Source organism: Microtus oregoni, unplaced genomic scaffold (assembly GCF_018167655.1).
Source record: "Microtus oregoni isolate MIOR12 unplaced genomic scaffold, Mior012 000046F_ref0000063, whole genome shotgun sequence".
Classification (NCBI taxonomy): Eukaryota; Metazoa; Chordata; class Mammalia; order Rodentia; family Cricetidae; genus Microtus; species Microtus oregoni.
In genome coordinates, this window is record NW_024543220.1 from 4,953,791 (window position 1) to 4,967,188 (window position 13,398).

Here is a 13,398-nt window from a genome sequence, read left to right on the forward strand (position 1 = left end):
CTGGCCCTACCCCTAGGCAGTGTGGAAGACCTGGCCTCTGTGGTATGGACATGGGAGAGCTGGTTTGGTGGGTTGACCAATTCAGCTACTACTGAGGCCCAGATCCAGGGATTTGAGCTAGCCAACTCCAAAATCTTTCTCACCTATGAGCTTCTGGAATATGTGAAGGGGTCAATCCTGCAGAACCAAAGCTATATGATCTTCAGGGCAATAGCAGGATATCCTAGAGGAGTCACTGTGAGGGTCCAGTAGTGATGGGGTAGTAGAAGCCAGAGGCCTCCATCTAGACCAATGACCCATTGCAATGAACATCTGCACTAATGTTTGGACAAAAAGATATATGGTGTGACATACCATGGCACACTGCAGCTTCCATGATGATGAATGTGAGATGTTTTGGTTTTGGTTTAGCTTTTGTTAATGTGGAGAGTTACAAGGATGGAGGATAGATATGGGAGGACTTGGAAATGAGTGGGATTTGGGTGCATGATGAGAAATTCACTAAGAATCAATAAAACAGTATGAAAAAAGAAGAGATGGGATTTAGAAATAGTGTTCTGTTAAAAAATCCCATTCCTTGATTTGCAGAAGCAACACAGTGTTTTTAAGATAGCAGACTGCATGAACAATTATTATTAAGGATTTGACTATTTCTTAAAATGTGGACCTGATAGCACCTACATCATCCCTGAGGTAAAGAACCCCACATGACATCTATCAGAAGCTAAGGAAATGTCATGGGCTCATAGGTGACTCAATGCTACCTCCCTGTAGTTCACAAAAGCACTAATAATTTCAATCCACAAATGCAAGTCTACTTAAGAGGGTGTAGAACAGTTTGCTTAACCAGCACATAATATTTGCAAATATTTATAGAGTATAGAATATGATAATTCAATATACTGATATAGTAGGCAAAGACTGGAGAATTGACATCTATTTGAAGTTCTGTCTTCAAGTTCTTTTGAGATTTAAAATAAATTACCATAATCTGGCTACTGTGGTATGCCACAGATCCTTGGAACTTATTTCTCTTACCTTTGCTGTTCCTCCTCTCATGGCATTTGGGAGCATATTACATAGCCACACAACGATTTTATTTCTATTGTAATGAATGTTCTGCTTGACTTCAGAAAAAAGACTTACTTATTTTTATTTTATTGGTATGAGTTTGTTCTTGCATGTATGTATGTACACCTCATGAATGTAGTGCCTGTGAGGACAGAAGATGGTGTTGGACCCTTTAGAATTGGAGTTACAGGCAGTTGTGAGATGTTATGTAGATATTAGGAACTTAACTTTGATCCTCTGAAAGAGTTTAACTGCTGAGCCATCTCTCCAGCTCCTCTTTTTTGTGTGACTTTAGATATCCCTGCAGAGAAAGATTTTTCAGTAATTTCTTGACCTTCCTTGCTACTGAGATAAAACTGGAGTTTATAAGGTGAGCAGCTCAAAGAGACCCCAGGATTGCTACCCTGGACTGAGGTGGTATCTCAAAGCTGTCTAAGTGCCAATTAGATATTTCCCCATAAAATTTATAATGAACCCTGGAGTAAATTAAATTCTGTCAATTTACTGTTTCCTAGCAAAAGGAGCATCACTGCTGGTTTGGCTGCAAGTTGGTCATCAACTCAAATTTTATTCCTATGATGATGTTTTGGTAAACAGAATGACATCCACCCTAGAATTAGGGACATTTTGCTGGATCTCCATCCATCAATACAAACCTTCAATTTTAATAAACAGAAAATTACACTGTAAGAATCTAAATGAGTGATTGCAAGCATGCATGTAAATGAATCTATATAAGCATGTATGAAAAGCCAGACAATTAGATACTATATTGTGACTCATACAAAGCAATTTGGAAAAGGTGGCTCAGCAGTCAATAGCATTTGCTGGTCTTCCAGAGGACCCAGGTCCAATTCCTAGTACCCATGTCATGTGTATCACAGCCATGTGTACTTCCAGCTATAGGGGATCAGATACTTTTGTCCTCCTTGGGTATCTGTACTTACATGGCATATCCACCTACACAACTAAAAATAGCAAAAACAAATCTTAAAAAAAGAAAAAAAGCTAATTTGGAATAATATGTGATTGCTCCCAATCACCATTTTTCATTAAAAGAGCCACATGTTACTCCAAACTTTTGACAAATGATGCCAAGTTTTCTTGAACAATCACCAGAAGGTAATTTATTTCTGAGGATTCCATCTACAGAGCAGGAGGGAAAAAGGTTCTGTCAGGAACATACTTTATGAAATAGAATAGCCATAAAGAACAATGGCTCTGATTAAATTTAGTTGTAAACTGACTTCCTGCAGCTGCTAAAAGTGATCTCACTCTAAGAATTTATTCTGCATTCAGGCGTGATCTGACAAACATGGCCCTCTGCATCCATACCTGTCCCTCTCCCAGTACCCCAAATGATTCACAGTCATGCACGGATAACTTTGAGATCTGTGATTTACAGTGTTTGATAACCAACAGACTAAAATTATTACCAAACTAATCTAATCAATAATTCAAGATAAATATGCCTTCACAGTCTGTTGTGTAAGGAAGGCACTCTAATACCAAGATTTCTGTTGTAAATTCTCTTTTAAATGTGCTAATCATTTCTCCCTTCCGCCATTTTGATTCAAAGATCCAATAATGTTGGCTTGCTTACAGAACTCAGTGATTTGACTACATAAATACTTCTTAAATAGAAACTTACAGCAGCAAAGGGCCAATCACTGCTCAGGATACTGTGAAAGAATTAAGTGGAACCAAACACTTGCTTTTCCCAAGGTAAGGCCTGTGCAGGTCTCCTTCCCATGTATGCTAAAGCATAATGAAAACTTTATTTTCTGATTGTGCCTAAAGTACTTGAAAATAGTCAAAATAAATCTCATCACTGAGGAAAGTTGTTACAGGGAGATGAAAGGAACTATTTCATATAGTAAAGTTCATTGACATCACAATTCATACTCGGATACTTGACATGAATTTATTCCATAAAAATGTGTATGTATTGTCTTATCTTATTAAAAACATCTGACAAATGTGATCTAGCATTTGCAAAATTTTTACTGAAACAGCACATGCACAGACTTTATATGAGTCATTTCAATCGGTTATATAACCCTCAGTGTTGACAATTTCAAGGAATTTCATCAGTTCTAATTAAAATAGCTAATGAATTACCTAAGAAAAACCTCAGAGGAGCAGGGGCAGGCACCAACTAAAAGGCAAATTCGGAAATAGAGTGTTTTATTGTTTGATTTTTGTTGCTGTGGTGAACACCATCACCAAGAGCAGCTCAGAGAGGAAAGAGTTGATTTGGTTTACCAGGCTGGATTGTGTCTAGAAAAGAGGGAAGACTAGGCAGAAACTCAAGGCCAAGAGCCTGGAGGCAAGAACTTGTGCAGAGGCCATAGAGTACTGTTTACTGGCTTGCTCTCCATGGCTTGCTCAGCCTGCTGTCTTATATTCAGAGGTAACACAAACCAAAATGGCATATTCTTAAATCAAGGAAATACAACAACAGAACTGCCTACAGGACAGTCTTATTGACGTATATTTTCTCAATTAAAGTTCCCTCTTCCCAGATGAACCTAGCTTGTGCAAAGTTGAAAAAAATAAACCAACACAGATTTGTTAATTGTGCTGAATGTACAGATGTATCTATATATTCCAGCCAAAACAGCAAGCTACTGATACACATTAATATGGGGGTGTTGAAGTACGGATCGGCGGGCTGTGTCCCGCCACCCGGCTAGCTTTTCCCGAAATAATTATACAGAAATTGTATTCTTTTAAACACTGCCTGACCCATTAGTTTCAGTTTCTTATTGGCTAGCTTTTACATATTGATCTAACCCATTTCTATTAATCTGTGTAGCCCACGAGCTGGCTTACCAGGAATGATCTTAACCTGCGTCTGTCTGGAGTGGGAGAATCATGGCGACTCCCTGACTCAGCTTCTTTCTCCCAGCATTTCATTCCGTTTACTCCGCCTACCTAAGGGTTGGCCTATCAAATGGGTCTAGGCAGTTTCTTTATTAATAAGAAATCACTCCCACATCATGGGGGAAACTCACAAATATTTGGTAGAAGAAAAAGAAGTCTGACCCAAAGAACCATAAGGCATAAGAGTTTGTTATATGACATTCTAGAAGGGTGAGAAGGCTAGGGGCCAATTACAGAAGGATAAAATGCATACATAATATATAATAAAATATTATATATGTATAAATATAAATAAAGGATAATAAACATGTGTTACTCTTGATTACGGAGGAGGGTACAGAACTGCACAGCACTTCAAAGACAACTGAAGTGCAAGTTTACAACCAACTTTATCATATAAAATTATACCCAACAAAGGCTAAATAAAAATACAAAGAAATTAAGGGTCAAACACTACATCCTTCACTCCAGCCATGATTTGAAAAGTGTTTTATGATCATTCTATATGTAGTGCAAGGATGTGCATAATAATCCTTGATGCAAGGATGTAGTTGGATTTTCCTTTGGGCTACTAGCTCACAAATAACGACACAAAGACTTATTATTAATTATGAAAGTTTGGCCTTGGCTTAGGCTTGTCCCACTACCCTTATATCTTAAATTAACTCATTTATTTTAAACTACAATCTTTCACGAGGTTCGTTTTCTCATCCCTCTGTACTGCCCATGCTGCTTCCTCTGAGTCTGGCTGGTAATTCCACCTTCTTCTTCCTAGAGTCCTCTCTCTGCCTAGAAATCCCCCTATACCTCCTGCCTAGCTTTTGGTCATTCAGCTTTTTATTACACCAATCAAAGCAATTTTCACACATTGTACAAATATCCCACAACACAAGTATGGTTGTCTCTTGAACTTTGATCATGTGTTCCCCAAGCTATTATTCCTGTGGCTCGTAATACTGTACCACTGAAGGGACATTGGGGATCTTCTTGGCTTATGCACTATTTTATAATTAGTAAATGTAATATAGCCCATCAAAATTTCTCTAAATACTCCACAGACAGTGATGTGTTCCTGAAACCCACAGCTTAAGAAATTGAGATAGTTATGTTGGTAGATGCTTTAGAAGCTGTTTTAGGAAGTGGCCACCATGGGTACTTGTTGTTTACTTACATATTGGTTATTTTTTGTGGGTGTGCTCTGCATATGTTTGTGTCCATGTGCACATGTATGTGTATGCCCATACAAGTACATACATGTGGAGGTCAGAGGTCTGTCTAGTGTCTTCTTTCACGTTTTCGTATTTATTTATTTATTTATTTGGCATTTGTTCATTTATGTCTTGGAGTATTGGGGAGCATGCCATGGTATGTATGTGAGGGTTAAAGGATAACTTGTGGAATGTGGTTTCTTGTGATCTAACTCAGTTTGCCATGTGTGTACTAGGGAACTGGCCTTAGGTCCTCTATACTGACTAAGCTGTATCCTAGATCCAAGTTATTACAATTGTATTTTGATCCTGGTTTATCTGGGAGCTTTTTATAGGGACAAGTGGAGCTACCACAGTCATTCTGTGGAATGGGTGGCCAATCTGCTGATAAAGTTGCAAGGATGGAAAAATCTTTGTTTCAGTGCCGGGCCTTATGCATTCTAGAAAATAACCTCACTACTGAGTTATATTGTCTGCTTCTGAAATCTTAGTGGTAACAAAATTAAGGGAGTGAGTGAAAACAAGACAAAATGTGTTTTTATGTAACTCTTACTCCTACCATTGACAACAATGTCCAAAAGCAAGCCTTTTGTATGAACACAGGGGCATCTTTGAAATGCTTGTCTTTTAAATTACAGTATTCGTTGCTATGCGTATCAGCTACCTAAAATAATGTTTACATAAAATTAACCAGAAAGCCTTCCTATTCAGGTTTCTGTATGTATCATTAACTCTGAGAAACAAAGATGAAAATGATCCTTACCACTTCAAATACCCTTAGAAGTATACCATTAACTCAGCTGTTCCTTAGACTCTTCTGCAAGAGTCTAAAAATCTCTAACTCCCACAAAGTCATGACACACAAACACACAGACACACACATCTTCTACACATAGCACTGATGTTCTTAGTGTATGTTGTTCCCAAACTATTAATAAATTTAAATGTGAGTACCTTGTTCAGAACAAGATACATTTGATAGAAATTAGAATGCAGAATAATGTAGCAAATGTTAGAAGTGAGACATAAACTAAGTAATTTAAACAAAAATAAATGTTATTTTTAGATATAAAGCAGTTATATTATATATATAGTTTATAGACAATAACAAAATTAAAATGTATGTGACTATGAAACATTTCTTGAGCATTAAAATACTTAAAATATCTGATAATATGTGTGAGAAGTTCCTTATAGAAAAATAGCTTAGCCTTAGTGACATCTCTGTTGAGGTACCAATGAAAATCATTAATTCAATAAATTTTCAGATACTCATTAGTACACTAGATATTAGAGGCATGCAAAGATGATTAACTGTGATTACCAACCTCAAGCAGTTCACCACCTAGTGAAGGGTAGAAGGCACATTGTCACAAGACAAAATGAGAGAGTAAATAATTAAAAAGCATTATGCAAAGGAAAGAAGCAATAGATCACTAGAAATTTATAATCTAGTCCTTACAACTCTAAATCAAGGCAGATTAGGAACGGGGGTACTGTGATTTGTAGGCAGCATCACAGAGAATGAGACAAGTCGCAGCAGGCTGGAAGGAGAGGGGTGCTCAGATGCACACATAGCATCATTAGAACAGGGGCATGCAAACAGCACTGCTACAAGAAATTCTGGTTCCCTCCAATAATATTACACAATACCCAGTACACCAAAGAATCTTCATAGCTCCAAAGTGTACAAAGTAAGCCATGAGACAGGTCCATGTAATATCAGAGAGGAAAAGTGCATGACATGCGTAAGACAGTTGTTTGTCAACAAATCAAAAAATATATTAGAAATATCGGAAAAGAAAAACTTAACTCAAGATAAGGAGTTTGGCTTTTGCCCATGAGACAAAGGAAAGTCTCCCTCAACCCCTAGCCACACAAGGGCACACACAAATATGTGCCCATATACACACCCCACTGAACTACAATGATCTCATCATATCTCTTACTTTATTATACTGAATATTTTCTCATCACATAATTTTACAACATAATAAACCTATTTTTCAGTATGGAAGTCTAGCATACAAACAATGAGTTGAATCACAGCATCTTCAAACGAACATGTCCTCATACTTTGTCTCATTCCTTCCCCTGCCACCAATTCATCATCTTCCTACCCATTCCCTTCTCTATCTGGTTCCCTTTCTCCTTCCAATTCATCACAATTTCTAATTTCTTCTATTATTTTAATGTATATGTGTGGTTGCTTATGGCAATATGTGTATTCTATCTGTGCCTGGTACCCACAGAAGCGACAAGAGAGCACTGGATTGCTTGAAACTAGAGTGCTGTGAGCTACTTGATACATACAGGTGCTGGGAAGTAAATTTGAGTCCTCTCCAAGAATAGCAAATGTTCTTAACCATTGAGCAGTCTCTCTAGCCCAGTGGTTCCCACCCTTCCTAATGCTACAACCGTTCAATACAGATCCTTATTCTGCGGTGACCCCAACCATAAAATGATTTTATTTGCTATTTCATAACTGTGATTTTTCTATTAGAATCATAATGTAAATATTTTTGGAGATAGAGGTTTTTCAAGGGGTCCTGACTTGAGAACCCCTGCTTATCTCATCAACTATTTTCTTATTGTATATATATCACCAAATCCAAAGACTTGATTTCAATTCCTAGAACATAGAGAAAAGAGATAACTGACTCACACAAATTGTCCTCTGACCTCCACACTCATACTGAGACACACACAAGTGCACGGATATACAATAATAAGTAAATAAATAAATATTAATATTATGTTTTAACAAATTTTCAAGAAGTTAGGTGACTATTGTTAATTTGTATCAGTGTCTTCTATTTTATTACACTGATCTATATTTTTGTATTCAGGTCAGCACTGAGTTGCTTTCATTACTGTGGCTCTGTAGTACAATTTGAGATTGGTTATCATGCCATCTCTGTGACTGCCTTTTCTGCCCTGGGTAGCCCCTCTGTATGTTGTGAATACCATGGTGAATAATGAAACTGCCTTGGCCTGTTAATAGGACAAAACTTAGGTAGGCAGGCAAACTAAACTGAATGCTGGGAGAAGGAAAGTGAAGACAGAGAGAACTCATGTAGCACCTCCAGACACAGAGGCCGGAATTTTACCCAGTAAGTCACAGCCTCATGATTACTAAATTACTAGATATGGGTTAAATTAAGATTTAAGAGTTAGCCAATAAGAAGCTAGAGCTAATGGGCCAAGCAGTGATTTAAATAATATAGTTTCTGTGTGATTATTTCAGGTCTGAGCTGCTGGGCGGCTGGGAAACAAAGAAGTAGTCTCCTTACTAGACTCTATATTTCTATATAAGAGTATAAATTATTTTACTAGCTTTGTATTATATACCATTCATATTTTGATAAGGATTTCATTGAGTCTATAGGTTCCTTTCAGTGTTAAAGAAAAACAAGAATCTTCCAAACTACAAAGCATTTATTACTAAAGATTAGGGTAGAAATTCATTTTTAAAATTAATTAAAATAACAGTAAGTAGAATCCATCAAAAAGTTGGTTATTTGAAAAAAAAGGACAACATTTACCAACCAGCCAAAGTAATAGGGAGGTAGCCCAAGTTAATCAAATGAACGAAAAAAGGAAGTCAGTTGACAGAATCCAGTGAAAAAGATTGTATCATTAGTTGGTATTTTAAAATCTTATATTCTAAATATCTGACCTATGTAGAATACACTGATATATTCCTAGATATATATGGCCTGCCAAAATCAAATCAACACAATATAAACATCTAAAGCACACAACAGATAAGAAGAATGAAGTAGTATTAAAAAGTCTACTTGGAAAAGAACTTGGAGACCAAATGGGACTCACTGCAAAAGATATAATACCTTTAAATAAGAGCTAAGACCAAATGCTCTCAGACTAAGCTTCATAACATAGGAGAGAAACAAGCTCATTCTATGAAGTCAAAATTATTTTCTCAGCAAAGTTAGAATACACATCTTATAGTCCATTTTTATTTAAAAGATTATTTTTCTTTGACACGAGTGTATTACTTGGTTATAAGTTTGAGATTTGTCTGAAATAAAAATCAAAACCATTCTAAATCTTATAGAATGTTTAACTACTCAAATATTAATTTGTTTAAAAATTCATTATCTACAATCAGGTTCAGTATAATAGGATTTATGGTGAGATCTTTGATCCACTTGGAATTTAGTTTTGTGCGGGTGATAGATATGGATCTATTTGCACAATTCTACATGCCATCATCCAGTTATGCCAGCATCATTTGTTGTAGTTGCTTTCTTTTTTTCCATTGTATAATTCTGGCTTCTTTGTCAAAAATCAGGTATTCACAGTGGTGTGGATTTATGTGAGGGTCTTCAATTCGATTTCATTGATCCACCTGTCTGCTTTTATGCCATACTATACTGCCTTTATTATTATAGCTCTATATAAGAGCTTGAAATAAGGGAAGGTGATATCTCTGCAAGTTCCTTTATTATATAGGATTGTTTTAGTTATCCTGGGTTTTTGTTTTTCCATATAAAATTTAGTATTTTTCTTTTAAGGTCTATAAAGAATTGTGTTGGAATTTTGTACTGAATTTGTAGATTGCTTTTGATAAGACTGCCATTTTTACTATATGAATCCTAAGTGAGAAAGAGCATTGAACACATTGGCACAGGAGACAACCTTAGAATAGAATACTAGTAGCACAGATACTGAGATTAATAACTAATACATGGGACCTCCTGAAACTGAGAACCTTCTGCAAGGCAAAGGATACTGTCAACAAGATCAAATGGCAGTTTACAGAATGAAAAAAGATCTTCACCAACCCCACATCTGACAGAGTACTAATCTGCAAAATATAAAGAACTCAAGAAACTAGACATCAAAATACTAATTATCCAATTAAAAATGGGGCACAGATCTAAACAGAATTTTCAACAAAAGAATCTGAAATAGCTGAGACACATCAAAAAAATATTGTTCAACATTCATACTCATCAGGAAAATGACAATGAAAATAACTCTGAGATTCTATCTTACATCGTGAGAATGTCTAAGATAAAAACACTAACGACAGCTCATTCCACTCTGTCCCACTGCTGGTGGGAGTGCAAACTTGTATGGTCACTTTGGAAAGCAAGAAGGGGGTTTCTCAGAAAATTGGGAATCAATCTATCTCAAGACCCAACAATACCTCTTGGGCATATACCCAAAGGATACTCAATCATTCCACAAGGACACTTGTACAACTATGTTCATAGCAGCAATATTTCTAATAGCCAGAACCTGGAAATAATCTAGATGCCCTCAACCGAAGAATAAATAAAGACAATGTGGTACATTTATGAACTGGAGTATTACTCAACTATAAAAAACAATGACATCATAAAATTTGCAGGCAAATGGATATAATTAGGAAAAAAGCATCCTTAATGAGGTAACCCAGACTCAGACAAATATGATATGTACCCACTTATAAATGGATAGCAGCTGTAAAGTAAAGGATAACCATGCTACAATCCACAGCCGCAGAGAGGCCAGGTAACAAGGAGAACCAAAACAAGGATGGGGATGCATGTATTTCCCTGGGAAAGGGAAGTAAAAGAGATCTTGTGGGTAGAATGGGGGGGGGGGGGGTCAGTGCAAATGGGGATATGATAGATAGGGTTGTGGAGGTGGACACGGGGAGAGTATTGAAAGAGACACTTTGATGGTGCTATATTCTGGAGTAAAGTAGAAACTTGGTGCAAGGGAAACTCCTGCAAATCTACAAAGGTGGCTGTATCTAAGACTCCTAGAAATAATGGACACACAGTTTATACTGGCCATCTTTGCAATAAGATTGGTAACTACCCCACTTGTCATCTGGGAGCCTTCCTCCAATGACTGATGAAAACAGCAAAACAAAAGAAAAGATTATTTATAAATATGATGAAGAATACTTGATTTGATTAATTTGAAATTAGGTAAAATAATAGTATTTGTTTTAAAAAAATCTATTAATCTACTTTTAAATATAAGTGTTCTATTTCCTTTGCTATCAGTGCCTGTCTAAATCAAATAAAATAATTAATACAGACATCTGTAATTTTTCATAAGCATTCTAGATGGGTGTCATAACTAAAAGATAGGTGGAAAGTGATAGGTTAATAACTTCCAGAGTCCTGCTTTTAATATGTTCCTGAGCTGTGCCTACAAATAGAGAAATAGTGTGTAACTGCTGACCTCTTGATAGCAACCAGGCTACAGGCATGAGATAAAATCTACCCAGTTTATAACCTGAACCTTGTGACATGACGCCCTATTCCAAACTATGTGTCAAGGCACTTTTTAAATCTACTTGGAATGTTTTTCATACATTGTCCATGTCAGGTATTAGAGTATACTGTCAGAGGAAGTTACAAAGTTGTGCAGTAATGAGTAAATAGAATTTAACTATTCCAGGTTGTCACTATTATTTGCCTTCTTTTTTGTAATTGCATCTAGACTCCACACATTAACAAATAGTATCCGATCTTAAAGAAAACGCAACTTCTCCAAAGAAAGCAACCAGATGCTCTCAAAAGCAGCTCTGGTATCAGAAAACGGAAGTTAAACATTCTGATGTCACAAAGAGAAATACATGATTTCAAAGCACATTTGTTCATGCCCACACAGGGCCTGTTATGCTATAATATTTTCATTTTTGTTTTGTAAGTGAGTAGATGATTTCTCAAATGCCAACCATTTCAGTACATCTCCTAACACATTTGAGAATGCCTGAGTTGCTCACACAAATAGTATCCTCACATCTACATCACGAAATCTTGTGTTTCTAAACTATCTGGGACACAAACATGTTCAAAATTGAACTAATTTGAAAATATGCTTCCATTAAACATATTCTCTCATCAAATAAGATCTCATCAGACAAGAATCAGGAAAACAAGACAATGCAAAACCAAATCATTAAATAAGCTCTCTCCAAAAGTAAATGTATATAACTCAGAAGTAATTAAGAAGGAGTAAGTCCTACTGAGAATAATTCCACACTAATATAAAACATCACATCTTCTACAGCAGACTATATATTTCTTTTCCAGGAGTCTTGTTTTTATTCATTTAAAGTGTTTTAATACCAACATAAATAGTCATTTGAGGTTTTATTTTAGCCACTCTGAAAAGTTCTCACAAATTTCAATATTTGGTAATGTGACTTAATGAGGCTTTAAAGTAATAGAATAGGATTTTAAATAGAAGAATAGAGATGATCCTAATTCTCAGAAATCTCATTCAACAAAAGAAATAATATATTGTGGTTATGTAGCTCAACCCTTCTCTTAGAGGCAATTTCCTATGATGAATATGAAGGAAAATAAACAGTCGCCATAAAAAGAGTAAAACTAAAGAGCAGTAAAACAGAGTGGCATGCAGACATTGACTTGGCACATACCTTTCTCTCTCTCCTTCGGTGAGGTCATATAAGCGGTTGGCACCTCCATCAGCACAGGCTCTGAAGAGAGCTTCAAACAAAAAGAATATAAATCATTTCAGTACAAATGGCAAAGCACAGTGTTGTGAACATACTGAAACACAAATGCTCAGAAGACCCGTGGATCCTGAGATTCTCCTTATGGCACTTCTGTCATTATTATAGTGACTCTACAGCCAGGTGTTGGCATACCTCTTTAATCTGAGCACTCAGAAGGCAGAGGCAGGCATATCTCTGTGAGTTCAAGGCCAGCTTGGTCTACAAGAGTTAGTTCCAGGACAGCTAGGGCTGTTACACAGAGAAAGCCTATCTCAAAAAACCAAAAGCCAAACTAAACCAAAACACCTACTCCAAAAGAAAACAAAATAAAACCACCCAGACACCCTAGGCATCTTACTCAGTTCCTCTGAAAAGAGAGGGAGAGTGTGTGGTACTGGTACTAGCCTATTCTCCAATGTGCTTTTCCTCTTCTATAAGAGAAGATAATAGGTTCATGCTCACAGGAAGGAGTAGGATACAGTTTCTTATAGTCAGTTGCTCTGAGCACATTAACACACTGGCTTTGGATGTCCTGTGGGAACAGTGGTGTGATGTGGGATTCCCCTCTATATGCTCTAAGTACCATTGGTTAATAAAATAGCTGTTTTGGGTCTGTGATAGGGTAGAGCAGAGCTAGGCAAGGAAAACTAAGCAGACTAGGTGGGGAAAACTAAACTGAATGCTGGGAGAAAAAAGGCAGAGTCAGACAGAAGCCATGTAGCCCAACCAGAGATAGATCCC

At 36.6% G+C, this 13,398-nt stretch overlaps 1 protein-coding gene across 2 annotated transcripts in view; it reads right to left on the reverse strand.

Annotated features, from left to right (window-relative positions):
- Tpk1 (thiamin pyrophosphokinase 1) overlaps positions 1 to 13,398 on the reverse strand; it is a 362,458-nt gene that overhangs the window by 246,282 nt on the left and 102,778 nt on the right. For both annotated transcript variants that reach the window (XM_041634882.1, XM_041634881.1), the window contains exon 4: positions 12,580 to 12,649. In XM_041634882.1, the coding sequence (XP_041490816.1) occupies positions 12,580 to 12,649 (70 nt within the window). The remainder of the gene's footprint in view (positions 1 to 12,579; positions 12,650 to 13,398) is intronic.